The following is a 22,657-nucleotide window of genomic DNA, read 5'->3' on the forward strand; positions in this document are numbered from 1 at the left end:
TTTTTTTTTTTCTTTTTAACTCAAGAAAGGGCTTTTATTGTTTTTAACTCACTTCCTGGGAAGTTAATTTTTAAAACACTCTTATAGAGTTTGCTCATCGCTTGTGCTACATTCAAAAACAATGATGCCAACCAAAACCCTCAGTGACAGGGTGAGCATCCCAACTGGGCCCACCCCTGAGCTTTCCAAGGGTGGGTCCGATCGACGTGGTCCCCCCAAACCAGACGCTCAGAGATGCTCAAGAAACACTTGGGGATCAGTGATTGGCTCTTAACTTGCCTTCCACTAACTCTATAAAAGTGTTCTTAAAAACAGTACCGAGTAACTTTTTAAGCCTTGGGCCACACTGCCTTAGCCCAGAGGAGCCGGGGAGAAACGTGGACCCATTGACAATGGGGCACATTCGGCTCCTGGCCTTAAATAGACGTAGAAACTGTATTACAGATGCATGTACCAGTGCAGGACATACGAGTGAGCTGTGTGCAGCAGATGAGCACGCACATGCGTGTACGCGTGGAGGCGCGACATGCACCCACAGGCGCGGAGATGCAGCGGGATCCGGGTTTCTCCCCCAGCCAGCCTCCCTTCTCCAAACAGGCCCTCCTCCAACAGGACACCCACACCTGTGGCCAAAAGCCCTTGTCCATCCATGTTTCCAGGGCAGTGTCCGAGTCCTGTGTGATTTCCCTGTGGGGGTCAACCTCTATGAGCATTCGGTCAGCAAATGCCACGCCGGCCAGCCAGACACTGATCCCAGAGAGAAGGTGAAGGCTGCTCCGGAAGAGCTGTGTCTGCACATGCTCCAGCACCTCCGCTCTGAGCAGGCTGACTGCTGATGTCCTCAGGGTGAGGCAATTGCCGCAGAGGCCACCTGCCGGCGTGCACACCCCTCCAGGTTCTGTGTCTCATGATCCCTCCAACCTGGACAGTTTGTCCTTCGTCGTAGGAGTGTGAGTGCAGCTCTTGGGGCCAGATGGGTAGGCCAGTGTAGGAGGAGAGGCTGGGTTCCAGTTATTTCAGCATGCGCAGGGCCACAGGCCTGTCGCGTCCATGGCCCTCGGTCGAAGTCAGCCCTGGCATCTTCTCCAGCCTCAGCTCTGGGGCACCATCAAGGGAGGGAGATGGGCAGGGATGATGTGGTGCTTCCGCTTCAGGCCTCTGCTCAGAGCTTGATTCTGTTCAGTCCACTTTCCAGATAACGCCAAATGTGAAACACAGTCCAGGAAAGTTAGTTCCATCCGCTTGGCTGCCAAATAATGATGGGCTGTGCTGGGAATCACAGAAGCTGTAGGAAAGCTCGTGAGATGTTCCCAAGCAGGGCCTCTCCCCGAACCCCCAGGTTAAAAACAAAACTAAAAGACAACAAAAAAGGAATCAGAATTCTCCAACACTGGCCCTCTCCCCAGTGAGGGGTCCGAGCCCCAATACCAGTGTCTGAGTAGACAAGAGCTCTGCTGCCACCACCCCAAGGTGGGCAGGGTACCCCCCTCTCCACCATATGCCTGTGGCAGCTGAGCCAGGCCTTCCCAGCCCCAGCGGGAGGTCTCTTCCGTTGCGGTAAGCCAGGCCTCCACCTGCCATCTTGGTCTCCTGCCCCCGCCTCCTGCCCCGGGCCATGCCAACCAGCTGGGTGGCATTTCTGAGGCTCCATGGGCACCTGGTTTCCCCACAGAATGGGTCAGGCCAAGGAGGGCCAAGAAGAGGAGGATGGCCTCGAGGGAGCCCTGCCCCCAAGACCCCAAATGACATACATTCCAGTCTGTCCCTGGACGTGCGTGCGTGGAGGTCATGCAGCACGATGGGGGAGGGGCGGGAGAGGGGCTGCAGTCCCCAGTCCCCTGCCCGCGGGGGCGGTTGTTGCATGAGGGCGGTGGGCCTCTGGAGGCGCGGGATGAGTGTGCTGCCGGGTGGCCCTGGGTGCATGCAGGGGCTCAGGATGCAGCCTCGTCTTCCTGGACGCCGGGGAGCTCTGGGCTCTTGCCCCCTTCACCACACCCTTCTTTCCTGTTCAGGGGACACCAGGGACAGAGGGACCTCAGGGTCAGAATATGCACTCAGGGAGATACTCTCCCTCACACACACAGGAATCTGAATCCCACAATCTCTCAAAGCCCCCTTCACCCGCTGCCCCAGGCTTGGCCTCCCTCTGGCCTCCCTACATCACGGCAGTTGCTGCTTGCCGGTCTCCCAGCCCCCAGCCTCAGCCCGCAACACCTCCGTGGCCCCCCATTGACCAGAGATGAAGTCTAAACCTCCCAGCATGGCCTCCGGAGCCTCTCACGGTCTGACCCAGCTGACTTCCCTACATCCTCCAACTATCAGCCTGGTCAAGGGCCTTCTCTGTGTGTGTGTGGTTTTGTTGTTGTTGTTGTTTTGAGACATGGTCTCACTCTGTCGCGCAGGCTGGAGTGCAGTGGTGAGATCTCAGCTCATTGCAACCTCTGCCTCCCAGGCTCAAGCGATCCTCCCACCTCAGCCTCCTGAGTAGCTGAGACTACAGGCACATGCCACCACGCCCAGCTAATTTTTGTATTTTTTTATCTCTATAAAAACAGGGTTTCACCATGTTGCCCAGGCTGGTCTCAAACTCCTGGGCTCAAGTGATCCATCCACCTCAGCCTCCTAAAGTGTTGGGATGACAGGCGTGAGCCACTGTGCCCGGCCTGAGGGCCTTCTGTGTTGACCTCAGTCAGCCCCCAGCAGATCTGGGTAGAGAGGCTTTCATTTTGCATTTTTCTTTGCCTTGTTCACAGGGCAGAGTCCATCTATCAGTCTTGGGATTCTGTCACATATTCAACAGATTTCTATATCTAATTTTCCTCCCAAAATGTCTCTTTTTAAAATAACCAGTAAATGGGTTTTGATATCTTTAAAAAGGACCAACCCCACTTAACTCTACTACTGAGTTTCTACAATTATCCCAAACTATTAAAAACTCTATGGCCGGGCACAGTGGCTCACGCCTGTAATCCCAGCACTTTGGGAGGCTGAGGGGGGCAGATTACCTGAGGTCAGGCGTTTGAGACCAGCCTGGCCAAAATGGTGAAATCCCGTCTCTAATAAAAATACAAAAACTAGCCGGTGTGGTGGTGGCATGCACCTGTAATCCCAGCTACTTGGGAGGCTGAGGCAGGAGAACTGCTTGAACGTGAGAGGTGGAGATTGCAGTGAGTCCAGTTTGCGCCGTTGCACTCCAGCCTGGGCAAAAAGAGTGAATCTCCATCTCAAAACAAACAAACAAACAAAAACCCAAAACAGTCTATCAAGGATAAATATTGGGACTTGATGATGAGGTAAAATCTGCTTTCAAAGTTAAACCTGGAGGCTGGGTGTGGTAGCTCATGCCTGTAATCCTAGCACTTTCGGAGGCCAAGGTGGGCAATGGCTTGAGGCCAGGAGTTTAAGTCCAGCCTGGGCAACGTGGCAAGACTCCATCTCTATTTTTTTTTTAAAAAAAAACTCTACCCCAAATTAAACTTGCGTCACAGAATTCTAGAATTTTATAGCTGGAAAGTATTAAGCCCAATCTTGTCACTCTGCCAGGCACAACCTAGGCACTAAATGTATCTTTATCCTGTGTCTGGCTTGTTCCGCCACTAGGGGGTGCTGGACCACAGGCTCTGAGTCAGAAGGACCAGGTGTCCACCTGTTGTCCTGGCATAATTATTATTACTTTTTTTTTTTTTTTTTTTGAGACAGGGTCTGGCTCTGTCACCCAGGCTGGAGTACAGTGGTGCAATCTCAGCTCACCGCAACCTCCACCTCCCAGACTCAAGCAATCCTCCTACCTCAGCCTCCTGAGTAGCTGGGACTACAGGCACCCACCACCACGCCCGGCTAATTTATTTATTTATTTTTTTTTAGAGATGGGGTCTTGCTATGTTGCCCAGGCTGGTCTTGAACTCCTGGCCTCAAGCAATCCTGCCTTGGCCTCCCAAAATGCTGGGATTATAGGCATGAGCCACTGTGCTGGCATAATAATTATTATTTTTTTGAGACGGAGTCTCGCTCTGTCACCCAGGCTGGAGTGCAGTGGCGCGATCTCGGTTCACTGCAAGCTCCGCCTCTCGGGTTCACGCCATTCTCCTGCCTCAGCCTCCTGAGTAGCTGGGACTACAGGTGCCTGCCACCACGCCCAGCTGATTTTTTGTATTTTTAGTAGAGACGGGGTTTCACCGTGTTAGCCAGGATGGTCTCGATCTCCTGACCCTGTGATCCGCCCGCCTCAGCCTCCCAAAGTGCTGGGATTACAGGCATGAGCCACCGTGCCTGGCCGTGCTGGCATAATTATTAATGGCTTCCCCTTTCACTCTCAAAAATGTCCCCATTTGGATGTCAAATTATATATGCTCCCTCTCCCCCTACACTAAGCACAATTCCAGCATCAGGGGCCTACATTCCCGGATGAGCTCAGAGAATCCTACCCCAACCGCAACCACCTCACTGAAGAGATGATAGAAAAGCTGCAGCTGGGACCTCCAGGCCTCTCCCAGGCCCCCCACCTCATTATGAGGCTCTCCCTGCATGCAAGCAACCTCCAGCAGGGAGCAGATGTCAGTTTGTCCACTACGAGGGGATCCGACCCTTCTGAAGGGCCCTCTTACGAGAGGGAGGCCTCACGGGAAACCAACATGGTGGTCCCGGACAGGCCTGGTGACAGCGTGAAGCCAAGGTACACGGACAGCGCCTGGCACTCACCCCTCTGGGGAGTGCGCCTTCCACACAGAGCAGGCTGGGGTGGGGCAAACAACTCCCACCAGCCCCTTCCCCGAAGCTTCCTTCTGGGGCCAGAGGATGGCAGTGGCTGTCCCAGGACCACGCTGTGGTTCAGGACCCCGCCGGTTTTCTCTCTGCAGGTTTGTGTACAAACTCCAGCAGGCCTTATTAGCATCCCAGACTGGCTTTTATTATAGTGGAAGAATTCGGTGGATCTGCTTTTCTGGACCCTCCTAGGAGGAGGTGAACCCACAGGCATGGCTCGCCATAGGGAGCCCTCGGCAAATGTGGGTTCCTCTCCTGCAGTCCACCGGCCGGCCTGTCCCTGCTTACTCACTGGACAAGCACTCACAAAGTGCTGACTGGGCGCAGAGCCCCAGCAATGGCTGCAGAAAGCCTGGGCCACTTGGGAGAGCAGCCAACAGTCCCCAGGGCCAGGCAGAGGGGCCAGCACCCCTCCTCTACAGCCCGCCAGCCTCCTACAGGAAGCCGACATCAGCCTGTCTGCAAACCTCTGCCAGGCTGCCAAGGGCTGAAGCGGCCACAGATTTGAAGCCCCAGAGGGGCTGGACCCAGTGAGAGAGTGACATCAAGTTTCATGGAAGAAGGGTCTTCCTGTCCCATGGAGGGGCTGCGTGAGCTCCTCATCCCTGGAAGTGTGTATGTGAGGGATGCTGGCCCCAGGAATGAAGAAGCAAGGGCTGGGCCCAAAAGGTCCCTTCTAGCCCCGACTAACCTTGGGGACAGAGATGCAAATAGGGCCAACTCCGAGACCTGGCCAAGTCCCCAGGCTCTGGCCTCGACCCAATGACAGTGAGACTGGGAGGATGGGCCTCAGACCTCCCCACCCAACTCCAGGGAGCGCCCGGCAGGCCCCGGCCCACCAGTACTTACACCAGTAGGTTTCCTGGAGCAGACATGGATCGCTCTTCCCTCCGTGCTTGGGGCTCAAACGGGTTCCCAAAGGAACGCTTCCTCAGCATGGACTTCACCAGGATCTGAGGAGGACACGGCGGCGTGAGGAGCACAGGCCCCAGGCTCCTAGACACGCAGCCTCTGCTCCGATTCCCCGAGAGCAGCTGCCAAGGGGGCTGCAGTGCGGGTCCCATTTCAATCAGCACAGCATGAAATGGCAAGGGCAAGAACACACGGCGCCGGTGGCTGGGGGCAAATTCCTGGAATGGTGAGGAGCCGGGTGCCGCTGGTGCATGAGGAGGGGGCCAGGACCAGCCCGTGAAGGGTCCGCAAGGCCAGGCTGAGAGTGGGGAGGGCCCGGGAGGGAAGTGGGAGTCCATTCGAAGACACCTTCTCGCTACGGCAGCAACGCCGTGGAGGGATGCTGTGCCATCCTTCCCGACTTCCGGCTGCAGAGAGGATGCCAAGATGCTACTGCAGGGCGGCCCGGGAAGCGGCCGAGCCGCAGCCAGTGGCCGAGCCAGTGGGGCTGCCAGGCGGGGAGCAGCTGCCGCAGCCTGGCTCTCTGCCTGTCCCTCCTCCATGACAAGGACGGTTCCATGCCGTGCCCACAGACACGCCGACTCACACGCATGCAGAGAGCCAGAGGCACGCTTGCCAGTCCCCTCACTCACTCGCTTGTCTCCATCCATCCTGTCAACAGTGGTCACCACTGGCTGCCTACCATGTGCTGGACACTACCCTAGGCCCTGGGGCCACACTGAGGCCAAAATTCTTGCCCTCATATAGCCATATGGCCTCTTTTTTTTTTTTTTTTTTCAGAGTTTTGCTCTTGTTGCCCAGGGCTGGAGTGCAGTGGCACAATCTCGGCTCACTGCAATCTCTGCCTCCCGGGTTCAAATGATCCTTCTGCCTCAGCCTCCTGAATAGCTGGGATTACAGGTGTCCACCACCACACCCGGTTAATTTTTTGTATTTTTAGAAGTGACGGGGCTTCACCATGTTGGCCAGGCTGGTCTCAAACTCCTGACCTCAAGTGATCCTCCCGCCCTGGCCTCCCAAAGTGCTGGGATTACAGGAGTGAGCCACTGCACCCGGCCATCTACAGCTTATATTCTAGTTGGGGGAGACAGGCAATAAGTAAAGAAGAAAAATCAGTAAATTATGTATGTCAGTAAGTGGAAAGGAAAAAAATAAAACAAGTGAATGGCGATGTGTGACGCAGGGGAGGCTGAAGCTACGAGGTCAGGGAAGGCTCGCTCCTCTCTAGGAGGGGACCCTGGCATAAAAAGCCAAAGGAAGTGAGGGAGCGAGTCCCGTGGCCATCGGGGGTGGGGCTCCCCAAGCAGAGGCAAGCGAAATCTGAAGGCTCTGGGGCAGCCCCTTCCATGGCATGTGGCCAGAGCTGAGTGCATGATGGGGGGACGGTGCGGGAGCCCTGCAGAAAAACAGGGCGGGTGGTGGGGCACAGGCTGGAGGTCCGATTCTGAGGGACACAGCAGCCCAGGTGAGAAGCAGGCTCTGAGCTGGGAGGTGACACACTCACGCCACTGGGACCATGCTGGGTGCTGAGTTGAGCATTGAGCAGGGGGACAGGGAGCGAGAGTAGAAGCAAGGGACAGCGTGGGAGGTTCTTCCAGTGGTCTGGGAAAAAGGAGATGGTGGCTAAGACCAGGCAAGTGGTCATGGGGACCCCGTGGGAGTTGCCTGGTTCCAGGGACCCCACAGAGCCAACGTGAGCAGGCACTGGGGGAGACGCAGGTACTGTCTAACGGATACGAAGGATCTGGGGGAGACGCAGGCACTGCCTGATTGATATGTGGGTGCTGGGGGAGACGCAGGCCCGTCTGATACGTGGGCTCTGGGGGAGAAGCAGGTGCCGTCTAACTGATACGAGGACACTGGGTGAGACACAGGCACCGTCTGATACACAGGATCTGGGGGAGACGCAGGCGCTGCGTGATTGATATGCGGGCGCTGGGGGAGACGCAGGCCCGTCTAACTGATATGTGGGCTCTGGGGGAGACACAGGTGCTGCCTAACTGATACGCGGGCTCTGGGGGAGACGCAGGCGCTGCCTGATTGATACGCGCGCTGGGGGAGACGCAGGCCCGTGTAACTGATACGCGGGCTATGGGGGAGACGCAGGCGCCGCCTAACTGATACGTGGGCTTTGGGGCCGCTCCTCCAATCCAAAGGCTGCCCAGGCCATTCCCCTGCCTTGACCTCGGCACCTTGTGCAGTGCCTGGAGAACGGAAGCTCAGTAACTGGACGGAAGGAAATGCTTCTTCCAGTCACGGTGACTGCTGCTGCTGAGCAAGGGCCGTCTATTTCTTTCTTTCTTTCTTTCTTTTTTTTTGAGATGGAGTCTCGTTCTGTCACCCAGTCTGGAGTGCAATGGCGTGATCTTGGCTCACTACAACCTCCACCTCTCAGGTTCAAGCGATTCTGCTGCCTCAGCCTCCCCAGTAGCTAGGACTACAGGTGCCCGCCACCGCGCCCTGCTAATTTTTTTGTATTTTTAGTAGAGATGGGGTTTCACCGTATTAGCCAGGATGGTCTCGATGATCTGACCTCGTGATCCACCCGCCTCAGCCTCCCAAAGTGCTGGGATTCCAGGCATGAGCCACAGCGCCTGGTATTTCTTTCTTCTTTTTTTCTTTTCTTTTCTTTTTTTTTTTGAGACGCAGTCTTGCTCTGTGGCCCAGGCTGGAGTGCAGTGGCGCGATCTCGGCTCACAGCAAGCTCCACCTCCCACCTTCACACCATTCTCCTGCCTCAGCCTCCCGAGTAGTTGGGAATACACGCGCCTGCCACCACACCTGGCTAATTTTCTATATTTTTAGTAGAGACGGGGTTTCAAGGATGGTCTCGATCTCCTGACCTCGTGATCTGCCCACCTCAGCCTCCCAAAGTGCTGGGATTACAGGCATGAGCCACTGCGCCCGGCCCCACGCCCGGTATTTCTTTAAATCAGTCACTCTCCTCACCAAGCCTCCTGTTCTCCCGACCACAAGACCTCCTTCTCCATGGGCCTCCAGCAGAATGGCGGCTCCAGTGGCCCAGGATCATAGCTGGCTGGCCAGGCAGGCCTCTGTCCCCACAAGGAGCCAGGCACAGAGCAAGGCTCAGGTCCCCCAGGCCCTCCAGGACAAGGGAGCATCTGTCCTGGCTCTTACCACCGTGGTCCAGCTGGGGATGAGCCTGACCGAGTTCTTCACCTCCTCCTCTGTCACCTCCACCACGCTGCAGTGCTCCTCCTCCGAAGGAAGGGGCTCCTCCCCGTGCTTGGTCACCCAAGGGTGCAACTGTCGGGGCCGGGAGGGCAGGGAGAGGGGGAGAGGTCAGGCCATAGGCAGACACTCAGTCAGCAAAGGACTCCAGGCCTTTACCAGAATCACCTGGAGGGGTCCAGAGTCCAGACTCAAACCCAACACACATGCATCCTGGTGTCGATCTCTCCAGAAAGGGAAACTGACGCCTGTTTTCTGTGTCCCAGCCCAGCCCAAGACCTCCAGTTCCCTGACCTTGATGTCTGGCACCCCAATTCTTGTCTCGGGATTCTTGTCTAGCATCTTCAGGATTAGGTCCTTGAGCTCCTCGCTGATTTCTGGCCTGGAGAGGGCGAAGGAAGGAGAGGAGGGTGGGACCGCTGATGAGGACCCCTTCCTGTCCACCTCTCCTCCCGAAACCCTCGTCCCTCGGATGGGAAGACTGAGTTCCGGACAGCAGGCGGGAATTTCACAAGGGCTTAGGGAGCCTTTCCTGAGCAGGAAGTAAAGTCTCCCTTCAGGACAGAGGCACAGAGTTCCATGGGTGCTGGACACCCCACTGGGTGGCAAAGATGGTGAGGAGAGTCGCTTTACGGGACACCAGGGGCTTCAGTCCCACTCACCACCTCATCCTTTTCTACACCCAGAGAAGATCCTCTCTCGTTTGACAGAGGAGGAAACCGAGGCCCAGGGAGGTTAGCAGGCTGCCACAGTGCCAGCCAGAAGAGTGCAGGCAGAGATGGGAGACTCAGATGGGAGGGAGCAGCCCCCTCAGCGCCACATAAGCTCCAACTCTCTCTGCCCAAACCCCAGGGTTCTTTTTTTTTTTGAGACAGAGTCTCACTCTGTCGCCCAGGCTGGAGTGCAGTGGCGCGATCTCGGCTCACTGCAAGCTCCGCCTCCCGGGTTCATGCCATTCTCCTGCCTCAGCCTCCTGAGTAGCTGGGACTACAGGCACCCGCCACCGCGCCCAGGTAATTTTTTATATTTTAAGTAGAAACGGGGTTTCACCGTGTTAGCCAGGATGATCTCGATCTCCTGACCTCGTGATCCGCCTGCCTTGGCCTCCCAAAGTGCTGGGATTACAGGCGTGAGCCACCGCGCCCAGCCAAACCCCAGGTTTCTTTGCCACCAGTGGTCTTGGGGAGCCCATCCTTCCAAGACTGGGGAGCAGAAAGCCACTCTCAGGACAGTTGACTTCGTTTCCCCCTGTTGTCTTAGATGCTTCATCCCTTTTACAATTCCCGGGCTGAGGGGAAAGACACCCCTGGCAGGGGGTATAGCAGGAAGAGAGGCACCAGGGGTACAACTGTAGAGGCTGGGAGGGAAGGCAATCACAGGATGAGGAGGAAATGGACAGAAGCCAGCTGGCTGGTGCTCGGGAAAGGGAGTGAGGTGGCCCCAGATGAGCGGGTGGCAGAACCCGGAGATGTGTGAATGCTAGGGCCAGGGCGTGGCTTTGAGAAGCTTCAGACCAACTTCAGGCAGGAGATGCAGGCAGATTTGTTGGGCTTTGTCAGGGCTGTCCCCGCCTGAATGTGTTGGCTGGACTGGAGGGAGGCCAGCAGCAGCGAGACCAGGGGGAAGGTGGCTAGATAAGTCTGGGGAGGCGCCTGAGGCCTGAATGAGGCAAGGGGTACAAGTGGCAACAAGGCCCAGAGGCAGGGAAGAGGAGGGCTCAACAGGGCTTGGGGACCACACAGGAAATAAGCAGAAGAGAGCAGGAGTCGCTATGTACAAGTCCCATTTCATTTTCTTTTTTTGTTTGTTTTTTGGGTTTTTGTTTTTGTTTTTGTTTTTTTTTGAGACAGAGTCTCGCTCTGTCACCCAGGCTGGAGTGCAGTGGCACGATCTCGGCTCACTGCAAGCTCCGCCTCTCGGGTTCACGCCATTCTCCTGCCTCAGCCTCTCGAGTAGCTGGGACTACAGGCACCCGCCACTATGCCCGGCTAGTTTTTTTCGTATTTTTAGTAGAGACGGGGTTTCACCATGTTAGCAGGATGGTCTCGATCTCCTGACCTCGTGATCTGGACTCCTTGGCCTCCCAAAGTGCTGGGATTACAGGCGTGAGCCACCGCACCCGGCCTTATTCAGTTTCTTTCTTCTTTTTTTTTTTTTTTTGAGACAGAGTCTTGCTCTGTTGCCCAGGCTCACTGAAACCTCTGCCTCCCGGGTTCAAGCAATTCTCGTGCTTCAGCCTCCCAAGTAGCTGGGACTACAGATGTGCACCACCACGCCTGGCTAATTTTTGTATTTTTAGTAGAGACAGGGTTTCACCATGTTGGCCAGGCTGGTCTCTAACTCCTAACCTCAGGTGATCTGCCCACCTCCGCCTCCCAAAGTGCTGGGATTATAGGCGTGAGCCACTGCACCGGGCTTCCATTTCACTCCTGAAAAGAGGAGCCAGGGAGCTCAGGCTGTGGCTGCCACGGTGGCCAAACCGTCACAAGGCGAACCATGCGTGAGCAAGAGGCCTCCCTGACATCTCTGCTACACTCAGAGACCTCGGTCACAACAGGAGGAGCTGGGAGGAAGAGTGGCTTGAGTCCCAGCCCCCTGACCACTCTCCTCCAGAGCGTCCTCTTTTCCATCTGTGAAATGGGGAGCACGCACTGGCATCTTGAAGTTCCCCAACCCTGAGTGGGGGAAGGAGAAGTTCCCCTTGAGTCCAGGGACTGGGTGGGGCTGGCACCGCTGACCCCAGGCAGGCCTGCAGTGAAGGAGTGGTGTGAATGATGCCTGTGATCATCCCTGGCCAATCCTGGATCTCAGGGTTCCCATCTATACAGTGACGTCGCGGAGACCCTTGGCTCTAGAGTCCCGCCTGTCCATCTATTCAGGGGTCCCTCCCAGGGAACAGCGCTGCCACCTTCATATCTGCAGGCTGGGGTGGGGTCCTCAAAGGGCAAAAGCTCTACTAAAACTCAGACACCAGGAGTGGGTGGTAGCCCCCTTGTTCCCCTGGGTGGACAACTCACTCCTCAGGAAACACCACGGGCTCATTCTTGATCTTCCTGTGGAGGGCCAGGATGAAATCGTCGATGAATGGGCACTGTGAGGTGGAGAGGCAGACAAAAGATGTGGGTCCAGGGCCTTGACCTGTGCCAGGGGACCAGCCCCCCTCCCTTGGTGGGGGCAGGGGTAGGGGGCAGCTCTGGGCTCCCATTACATGAGAAGGACCTCAACTCATTGTTTAGGGCCTGGCACACTGCAAATGTTCAACAAATGTTGACTGAATGAATGAGCTGCTGAGGGAACAATGAGGCTGAGTGCACCCACCGCCATAACTGCCACCTGCGGCCAGGCCAGGCTGGGGACACCTACCGCCATTACCGCCACCTGTGGCCAGGCCTCCACTCCCAGGGCCTGGAGCTTGGGAACACGTTCACTGAAATTCCCCCCTGCCCCTTAGTGCAGTCACCAGAGCAGGAGCACCTGCAGGCAGGGATCACTATTATGTCAGCGTTGGGTGTCCCCAGGGTCCAGCCTCAGCCAGGGTAGGGGTGAAGGACAATTTGTCGAATGAAGGAGCAAGGGAGTGAACACATGGCTCAATAAGTGAATGGCGTCAAGGGACAGAGGGACGGGGAGCACTCTGGCTGGGGCAGTGGCAACACCACCGTCGGCACCTCCCCTTGGGTGTCTGCTGTCCTGCGACTCCTTCGCGAGAATCGCTCCGCAGGGGACCAGAGAAAGACAGAAAAAGCCTCTTCTCTCTCAGCCTTCTCTGAGCCAGGCGGGCTCTTTGAAAAGCCACTTAAGGACAGAAAGGAAGAGCCTGCATCTGTCACCCGTGCCTGCCTCACTGGACCTGCCCCAGCTCTGCTGGCATCCCCGGCACTCACCTTCCCATACACAAAGCAGTACAACGTGACACCAGTGGCCCACACATCCAAGGCCTGGAAAGAAACATGCTCACATCAGTCCCCAACAGGCACAGCCACCTCTGCCCACCCAGCTCCAGTGGGCTGCAGGAGAGGCCTGCAGGGAACCTCTTTCCTCTGTCACGTACTCACTTGACAAACACTCCCCGGTGCTTGCTCGATGCTGGGCCTGTGCTGAGTGCTGAGGACACAGGGGCAGCCAGAACAAGGCCTCCACCCTCCAGGGGTTCTGAGTCTCCTTGGGAAAGACTCTAACCAGGTATGTTTCCAACTCAACAGGTACAAAACCTCCTTCATCCAGAGGGTCACATGGGCTGCTCCCGTGTCACAGACGCACCCCAGGAATGATGGTATATATGGAACTTCTGCTCACTAAACCAGCTCGGGCTTCAAGGAGTCATCCCTTCTCATAATCTACCTTCTTCCTGATATTGCAAGCAGCCCCTGCCCACACAGAGGCCCTGTCCACTACGCCCTCGTCCACTGCCACTGCAACAACTCCTCTGGGCTCCCAAGCACCCCTGGGCCTCCCCACGCCCTGGACTCCAATGTGTGCTCTCTCTACCTTCTGCTCCGGAACGCCACCTCTTCTGGTATCCACTTTCTCGCTTATGTGAGTGATTCTCAATCTCTACCTACATATTCCTGTCCCAGATGCATCATCTGAATCCAATCAGGGAACACCAGACAAATGCAAACTGACAACATTCTACAAAATAACAGGCTTGTTCTCTTCAAAATTGTCAAGATCAGGAAAGACAAAGGAAGGCCAAGGCCCTCTTCCAGATGAAAGGCTACTACAGACAAGAAAGCAAATGCAGCAAGTGGCCCTGGATTGGATCCCGGGACCAGAAAAAGAACAAGTTATGAAGCACAGTATCAGGACAACTGATAACATTTAAATAAGGTCTGTGGATTATACACAAGTCTTTTTTTTTTTTTTCAGACAGAGTCTCACTCTGTCACCCAGGCTAGAGTGCAATAGCACGATCTTAGCTCACTGCAACCTCTACCTCCTGGGTTTGAACGATTCTCCTGCCTTGGCCTCCCAAGTAGCTGGAATTACAGGCGTCCGCCACCATGCCTGGCTAATTTTTGTATTTTTTAGTAGAGACGGGGTTTCACCACGTTGGCCAGGCTGGTCTCAAACTCCTGACCTCAGATGATCCACCTGCCTTGGCCTCCCAAAGGGCTGGAATTACAGGCGTGAGCCACCTATATATAAGTCTTATCAATGATTAATTTCTGGCTGGGCATGGTGGCTCACGCCTGTAATCCCAGCACTTTGGGAGGCCGAGGCGGGTGGATCACGAGGTCAGGAGATCGAGACCATCCTGGCTAACATGGTGAAACCCCGTCTCTACTAAATAAACAAAAAATTAGTCGGGCGTGGTGGCGGGCACCTGTAGTCCCAGCTACTAGGGAGGTTGAGGCAGGAGAATGGAGTGAACCTGGGAGGTGGAGCTTGCAGTGAGCCAAGATCGCGCCACTGCACTCCAGCCTGGGCGACAGAGCGAGACTCTGCCTCAAAAGATAAAAGATGAATTTCCTAATTTTAATCATTATATTGAGGTTATGTAAGAGGATGTCCCTGTTCTTAGGAAATATCCACTAATGTATTTAGTGATAAAGGGGCATAATACCTTCAATGTAACTTTCAAATGGCTCAGAAAAATATAGTATGAATACAGATAAATAGAAAAAGATGATGAGGCCAGGCGCCGTGGCTCACGCCTGTAATCCCAGCACTTTGGAAGGCCGAGGTGGGCAGATCATGAGGTCAGGAGATCGAGACCACCCTGGCTAACACGGTGAAACCCCGTCTCTACTAAAAAATACAAAATATTAGCCGGGCGTGGTGGTGGGCGCCTGTAGTCCCAGCTACTCGGGAGGTTGAGGCAGGAGAATGGCGTGAACCCGGGAGGTGAAGCTTGCAGTGAGCGGAGATCGCGCCACTGCACTCCAGCCTGGGCAACAGAGCGAGACTCTATCTCAAAAAAAAAAAAAAAAAAGAAAAAAGAAAAAGATGATGAAAAAGTCATCATCTGTGTCACTCCCTAGACACAAAATGTCAATAACTGGTGAATCTGGGTAAAAAGATATATGGGATTTCTTTGTACTATTCTTCCAACTTTTCTGTAAATTTAGAATTATATCAAAATAAAACATTTCAAAAAATCTTTATCAACATCCCCAACCTCTTCCTTCCTTCCTTTCTTCCTTCCTTCCTTCCTTTCTTCCTTTCTTAGAGACAACATGTCGCTCAGTCACTCAGGCTACAGTGCAGTACCACAATCACAGCTCACTACAGCCCCCAACTCCTGGACTCAAGCAATCCTCCCACCTCAGCCTCCCGAGTAACTGGGACTACAGGTGTGCACGACCACACCTGGCTAATGTTTCTATTTTTTTGTAGAAATGGGGTCTTGCTATGTTGCCCAAGCTTGTCTCAAATTCCTAGCCTTAAGAGACCTGCCTTGGCCTCCCAAAGCACTGGGATTACAGGCATGAGCCACTGTGCCCGGCCTCCTGACCTCTTTCCTGGATACTCACATGTGTCCAAATGCCTCTCACCCACAGGCTCCCTGGCAGTGGGGTGGTTGGCACTCCACAGGTGAAACAGCCATGTGCCCAGGGAACTGTGCCAGACGGTGTGACCTCTTGTTCAGACAACTTTGCCTATGCTTCTGTCACTTAGGAGAAAGCCCAAACTTCCAGGCCCTTTACCCTCTGCCCCCCACCCGGAGCCCCTCTGTTCTCTGGTTTATTCTCTAGGCTCCAGGTCCTGCTCAGATCCTCCCCATTCTTCAAGGGCCAGTTCAAATCCTGCCATGTCCCAAGATCTGCGGGGACCCCCAGCTTCCCCCGAAACCATCCAGAGGGCAGGAAACAGGGTTCTCTTTGTCTCTGCCTCTTCCACAGTCCGGTCCAGAACCCAGCGCAGAGCAACCAACGGTAAATATCTGCAAGGGAGATTTGGGACCACTTTGCTGGAAAACAGGAGAAGGCCAAAGTTGTGGAGTTTGTCAGGCTCCAAGGAAGAGGCAGATATGTCACTCCCTAGACCCAAGGACCCTGGCACCCTCAGGTTAGAAACTGGGCCACTGTGGCAAGCTATTACACCCCCCACTTGAACCCCAGCCTGGCCCAGGGCCTGCAAGTCACCTTCCCACTGAAGCTCTGGCCGGAATCAGAAATGGCCTCGGGGGCCATGAATGCTGGGGTTCCCGCCGTGCTGGACAGCTGAGCGTCGTTCCCCTCAAACTGGTTGCTGACGCCAAAGTCGGCGATCTTCACGTGTCCATCATCCCCCAGGAGCAGGTTGGATGGCTTGATGTCCCTGTGGACAATCTTCTGGCAGTGCACTGCAGAGAAGGGGAGCTTGAGCCGAGTGCGCTGGCCTGGGCACCGCTGGCCAGGACCCCACACCTGTCCTTGCCCAGCCAGGGATGCCGGCCGGGACATCCCAGCCCACGCACACTTTCATCTGGTGACGACCTGGGAAGAGGACGTCAGGGCCATCTGCTCCATGCAGGTGCAGACACTGAGCCCAGGCTGTCAGCAGCAGAGCCAGGAATGGAATCTTAGGAGTCTTTGACTCCAAGTCCAGTGCCCTCTCCATGACAAACAAGGGACCTGCTGCTGAGTAGGGAGGTCAGAGGAAACTAGGGCAGGAGAGTTGTTGTTGTTTTTCTTTTTTTTGAGACAGAGTCTCGCTCTGTCCCCCAGGCTGGAGTGCAATGGCACAATCCCAGCTCACTGCAACCTCCACCTCTCAGGTTCAAGAGATTCTCCTGCCTCAGCCTCCTGAGTAGTTGGGATTACAGGTGTCTGCCACCACACCCGGCTACTTTTTGTATTTTTAGTAGAGACGGTGTTTCGCCATGTTGGTCAGGCTGGTCTGGAACTCCTGACCTTAGGTGATCCACCTGCCTCGGCCTCCCAAAGTGCTGGGATTACAGGTGTGAGCCACTGCCCCAAGCTGGGAGCAGAGTTCTTCCTAGGCTAGCTCTGCCCCTTCCCTGTGAGTGCCGCCTGCAGGCCCAAAGCCAATCAAAACCTTTCTCCAGTTCCATCCCCACCCAGACTAGGCAAAGATGTCCCTGCTGCTGGGACTGAGAGTAAGATTGTAGGGACTCTGCTATCCTACAGAGGTACCATCTCAGCTCTCGGGATCTGGGCTGATGGGGTTTCAGAGATGGATGGCACCCCAGGCCTTGGGACGAGCAGGATGACATAGCTGGGGTGTAAGGTCAGCCACATATAGTAGGATGAATCCCAAATCAGAAATGACCTAATAGGCTGGAAGCCTGCCCTGCTTCCTGGGCCCAGCACCACCACGAAGTGACGGGTGACTCAAGCTGACAGGCAAGACAGACACTGACCCCATCCCACAACCATCGACCTATGGGCTCCCTCCTTGGTAAATACCTTCCCCTGGACCAACGGACCCCAGGATGCTGGAGAGGAGGAAAGAGAGAAGGCGAGAGAAGAGATGGGAAAGGAGAGGAGGAGAGGGAGGCTGGGGGCAGAGAGGGCGGGTGCCATATAACAATAACCATAAAACCAGTGGCACTTTCTTGATTGCCTACTATGTGCCAGACACACACGAGGAATCTGACACACACCCATCAGGGCACAGAAGCTCAGGGGGGTGGATATTTGACCATGGAAAGTGGTCTCATTTTCTTATCCCAAACCCTAGCCTCTCCCTTGAACTCCAGCTCTTTACCCACATGGATTTCCAAAAGACATCTTGGTAGATAACTAGGCAGCTAGGCATCGATATATGTCTCTGTATATCTGAACATAGTGCAATAACATGTCTAATTCAGAACTTGATTTCTCTGCCTGCCATGCCTACCACCAACAAAATCAAAACAAAACAAAACAAAACGCCCCTGCTGCTCCCCATTCTTTTCCATTCTGTGAAAGGCCAAAAACCTCAGGATCATCCTCAACTCCTCCTCTGAGACCCCACATCCCGCTCATCAGCAAGGTCTGTGAGCTCAGCTTCTCACATCTATTCCAGATCCAACTGCTTCTCATCACCTGCATCGCTGCACCTGCCCCCATCGACTGAGAACCAGGCCTGGGCCGCCCTGACCATCCAGCCCTCTCAGGGCAGCCTCAACTCTCCCTTCTTGGGGCCAGAATCACAAGGCAGGTCTTCAGCGCCCTCGTGCCTCTGTTCATCCACCTGTCCAGCCCCTGGCGCTAACTATTCTGCCCGAGGGAAGCCCTTCACTGTGATTAGCTGGGTCCTGATGAGGCTTTACCCAAGAACCAGGTAAGATAAACTCGTTTCTTTGTGGATGCTAGGGGATAGCAGATAACAGGACTTCAGGGGAAAGAAGGGACCACAACAGGAAGGAGGTGGAGCCAAGCTGGTACAGGATTGTGCCTGCCACTGACCGTACCAGGGGTAAAATGTCCCCTTCCCATCCCATGCCTCTAGGCCCTTGGTAGGGACTTTCTGCAAAGCCCTCCCCGCTGTGTGCCTCAGTTTCCCCATATGTGCAAAGAGAGTCTTAATCTGAAGGCAAAGGAGAGGCTTGAGCAGGATAAAGACAGTCCTGTTTCTGTCACTGCAGGTCAAACCTCAGCCAGATCCCCACCCTGTTCCCCCAGGGAAAGAATATGCTCCCAAGGAATCAAGCTAAAATTTTACTTTTTATTTTTATGAATGTATGTATGTATACATGTATGTATGTATTTATTTATTTTGAGATGGAGTTTCGCTCTTGTCACCCAGGCTGGAGTGCAATGGCGTGATCTCGGCTCACTGCAACCTCCACCTCCCAGATTCAAGCGATTCTCCTGCCTCAGCCTCCCAAGTAGCTGGGATTACACGTGCCCGCCACCACATAAGGCTAATTTTTGTATTTGTAGTAGAGACAGGGTTTCGCCACGTCGGTCAGGCTGGTCTCAAACCCCTGACCTCAGGTGATCTACCCACCTCGGCCTCCCGAAGTGCTGGGATTACAGGTGTGAGCCACTGTGCCTGGCCCAAGCTAAGATTTTAGAGATGGGCATCTCCCCTGGTCCCCAACCCAGGCCAGGACCCTAGGTGTCCAGGGGCTCTCCTCTCCCCAGACCGGCAAGTCACCCCATGCTGACCACACCACCTCCTTCCTATCCCCACCCCACTGCCACTGCCTTAATCCAGACCTCACCATCTGTCACTTGGGCTGCAGAAACAGCCTCCTCCCTGGCCAGCTGGCTGCCTCTCACCGTCCGATGACACACTCCAATCCAGCCAGCACACAGCTGCCAGACAGAGCTTTCTCAGGCACAAATCCCATCACGCCCCTCCCCATGCTTAAAGCTCTCAGGGCCTCACAGAGCTGGCAGGATGAAGTCAGCAAAGACCTCAGGGGAGGCATTCCCAGCCCTCATGCTGTGGCCTGGACAGTGTTTCCAGCATCATCTCTCACTAACCACTGCCCTCCTCTGCCCACGGGAAGCTTCAGCCAGACTCCACTTCTCCCCAGACTCAAACAGTACGCGCCTATGCCGGGCACACTGTCTTCTACCCCCATCCCTCAAAACCTGAGCAGGGAACTCTACTCATCCCTCAGGACCTGAATCATAAGTAGCCTTTTCAGGGAGACTTCCCCAGCCCCCCGGCACTCCTACAGCCTCTAGGCTCCCCAGCCTTGGCAGGCACCACGCTATATTATCTGCCTGCTTAGATTCCTGTCCCTCCCGCTAGGCGGTGAACTCGGCTCTGGGTCTTTCACCCCTGTGCCCCCAGGCAAGTGAATGCAGCTAATGAATGAAATGAGACAGAGGCCAAGCTCACATCACCCTCCTGAGCTCTTATCGGGCTAGGGCCCCTCACAGGTAAACCCACCCTGCCACCATGCCCCCGGCCCCATGCCAGGACAGACTCTCCCCCAGCAGCTGGACATAAATCCCTTCCTTCCCACATCTCTTAAGGCCCCGTGGCAACGCTAAGCTAGGCTAAGAACTCAGCAGAAGAAAGATACAGAACAGCCAGGGCTCTGACCCACAGGACCAGACACCACGAAGAATCTGGCACATGCCCAGTGAAGTCCACCGCCCGCCCCACCCCACAGAGGCCTTTGGCCCCGCCCACAGGGGCATGTCCCACTCCCACTGAAGCTGATTGGCAGGCCAGCTCTGACTGACAGGAGCTGCTCAGAGCCTGCTCAGCCTGGGCTCTCTGCCTGCCAGATCCGCTAGCCTCAGCCCCAGTGGGCAGGCTGTCCCGCACTCACAGTACTCCAGGCCCAGGATGACGTCCCGCAGGTAGAGGCGAGCTTGCTCCTCCGAGAAGGGCTTGTCACAGGGCACTTCCATGACGGGCCTATGGAGAAGGATGCGGGGAGGGGCATTCAGCCGAAATCAGGGGACCCGGCCATTCAGGCGGTCGGGACGTCCCGGGAAACCTGTGCCCACATGAGTCCCTAGAACTCAAGATATTAGCTTTTTCTGCTACATAATAAAAAATTTAAAGCACACATACTCATACATATCCCGTTTCAATCATAATTTCAAATCAGCTTTCTCTTAATTTCTGATTGGCTTGATATTCCTTCTTCTAAGTACTTAATTGTCTATAATCAAACAATTGCAAAGATGCCATTTAGAGCACTGTATTTCAAACTGTGGATCCAGACCCAAGAGAGGATCATGAAATCAATTTAGTGGGTGGCAACTGCTTTTTTTTTCCTAAATAAGTAGACTATATCAGAATATATTGCATGTAGTAAAGATATATGCTGTTTTGTAAAACTTTGGTTTCAGTTACAGATATGGATAGCAATAGAAATATATATTTCTTGTTTTGGATAGAGGTCAAAACATTTGAACGCCTCCAAGCCTTAAAGGGACACCACTCCCTGCCCCTCTCCCCATATTGGTCTGTAGGAAGCCGCCCAGGCAGAGACAAGCCGCAGCCTGCATTCAAGCCTTGGCAGTGAGGGTCCCGGACCACCCAGCCCCATGGTCGTTACTCCATGTCATCTGCTCTGTAAATACCCTGAAAAGCCGCATAGGGCAGACATGTGGAAGCCTGGGCTCCATCAGTGACTTGCTGTGTGACCTTGAGCAAGCCACAAACCTTCTCTGGTCCTCAGCTTTCCCGCTCACAAATGGGAACAAGTGGAATCCCACCCACTCTATTCACAGACTTGTTGGAAAGCTGAAAAACCCTTTGTGATGTGAATACCAGTAAGAGTTGAGTCCCACCTCTATATACTTTTACCTAAAAAACACTCCTCTCTTCCCCCTCTCCTCCATCCATATCTTCCTAGTTCTTCAAGGCCTGGGTCAAAACCCACCCCCTTTTCCAGAGGTCTCCCTGACTATTTCAGCCTCACTGACCCCCATCAGCCTTCAAAGAATGGTCCTCTTGGTCTCTTATTTACCCCTAAGGGCAGGGCCTCCGTCTCTGACTTCTCCTAGAGTAGCTGACCCTTGGGCTGGGGACACAGGGAGGGAAAGGAAGGAAGGCCTGGATGAGAATTGACCTGCCTGATCAGGACGGGGAACTCACCCCTTTCTCAGGAGGTCAAACACTGAAAGAAAAGACAAGAAGGTAAGGTGTAGCTGGCTGGCAAAGCAGCCGATGCCAAGGTCCCTCCCTGTTCTGGAGGGTAGGAGAGGGGCAGGCATGCAGGCATACTCGAGGCAGGGACAGGACAGGGGATCCTGGGATATCAGAGCAAATAAATGCATGAGAGTGGGGTCTGCTATGGACCTGCCTCATCTGATCCTCAGGTGCCAGGTGAGAACCATCAGCATTAGCATGGGGCCCTTTTACAGAGGGGTAAACTGAGGCACAGAGAAGAGGCAGAAATTTTCCTAAAGGTCATAGCAGACAGGCGGTAGGGTAGGGAGTGGAGACTAAAGCCTCAGCCTCTAATTCCTAAGCCAGTTCTTCTTCTGCCCCATTTTCTGAGGCCTCCTCTAAGCCCAGCCCTGAACCAGACACAAGGAACTAAAATAATAACATTCCTATTAACAAGGATAATAACGAATGTGCTTTACATATAATTACTCATTTACTCTTCACATCGACCCTATGAGGTAGATACCACTAGTATCCCTGTTCTATAGGCGAGAAAACAGAGGCACAGTGCTACAGTGTCTGGGAACCCGTGCAGCCTGCTTCCTGCATCTACCTGAGTGCACAGCCCACGTGGATCCACCGTCTTGCTACTCAGAGGGAAGCAGGGAGTGGGGCTTGGCAATATTTGTTGAATCTAACTGGATATTCTGGGCCTGGTTCTGTAGGGCTGGGCAAGGGAATCCGGGCCTTCAGAACGTGTCTTTTTCTTCTGTCCCCAGGTGGCCGGTGCATTTACACCGCCCACCTGAAGATCATATGTGTCCCAAGGGAGCCCTTGGGCCAGCCCTGGGTGAGCTGCTATGGGAATGAGCCAGGTCACTCACCCAAATAGAGGTTGTCCTCAGCTGGGTCATCCAGGACCTGGTCAGAGGGAACAGACAGGGGGGTGGGGCTTGAGGAGGCATGGGGTTGGGGGTCCCAGGCCTCCCGGTCCTTGCCAGCCCCAGAACCCTTAGTATGCACTGCAACCACCCCAGACAATGGAGCAGGAAGTGTACAGGTGCCAGACAGATGGGGCCTCAGAAGTCACTGACCCCCAGCCTGGCCCGCCACATGATATCCAGCTTTCCTTCCCTCCTGCCGCAATGAGGGGCTCACTTCTTGCCTCTGGGGCAGCCCCTCACCCTCCGTGGGAACTTGGGAACATCCCTGACCAGGCTGGGCCCCCAAAGCCTCCCTGCAGCCCCACCCCAAGTCCGGCCCTGTCCTCAGAGGCCTCGGCCACATCTACTCCCTGGGCAAGATCCCTGGGTCTGTGCTAGGGGCTCCC

At 54.9% G+C, this 22,657-nt stretch overlaps 1 protein-coding gene across 1 annotated transcript in view; it reads right to left on the reverse strand.

Annotated features, from left to right (window-relative positions):
• CAMKK1 (calcium/calmodulin dependent protein kinase kinase 1) overlaps positions 1-22,657 on the reverse strand; it is a 32,786-nt gene continuing 10,129 nt past the window's right edge. Inside the window, exons 7-16 of the mRNA XM_054459302.2 lie at positions 22,212-22,248; positions 21,313-21,334; positions 20,033-20,121; positions 15,954-16,153; positions 12,750-12,803; positions 11,883-11,956; positions 9,160-9,247; positions 8,812-8,940; positions 5,611-5,714; positions 1-2,004 (exon numbers count right to left, since the gene is read on the reverse strand). Coding sequence (XP_054315277.1) covers positions 1,932-2,004; positions 5,611-5,714; positions 8,812-8,940; positions 9,160-9,247; positions 11,883-11,956; positions 12,750-12,803; positions 15,954-16,153; positions 20,033-20,121; positions 21,313-21,334; positions 22,212-22,248 — 870 coding nt within the window. The 3' untranslated portion in view covers positions 1-1,931. The remainder of the gene's footprint in view (positions 2,005-5,610; positions 5,715-8,811; positions 8,941-9,159; positions 9,248-11,882; positions 11,957-12,749; positions 12,804-15,953; positions 16,154-20,032; positions 20,122-21,312; positions 21,335-22,211; positions 22,249-22,657) is intronic.

Source organism: Pongo pygmaeus, chromosome 19 (genome assembly GCF_028885625.2).
Source record: "Pongo pygmaeus isolate AG05252 chromosome 19, NHGRI_mPonPyg2-v2.0_pri, whole genome shotgun sequence".
Classification (NCBI taxonomy): domain Eukaryota; kingdom Metazoa; phylum Chordata; class Mammalia; order Primates; family Hominidae; genus Pongo; species Pongo pygmaeus.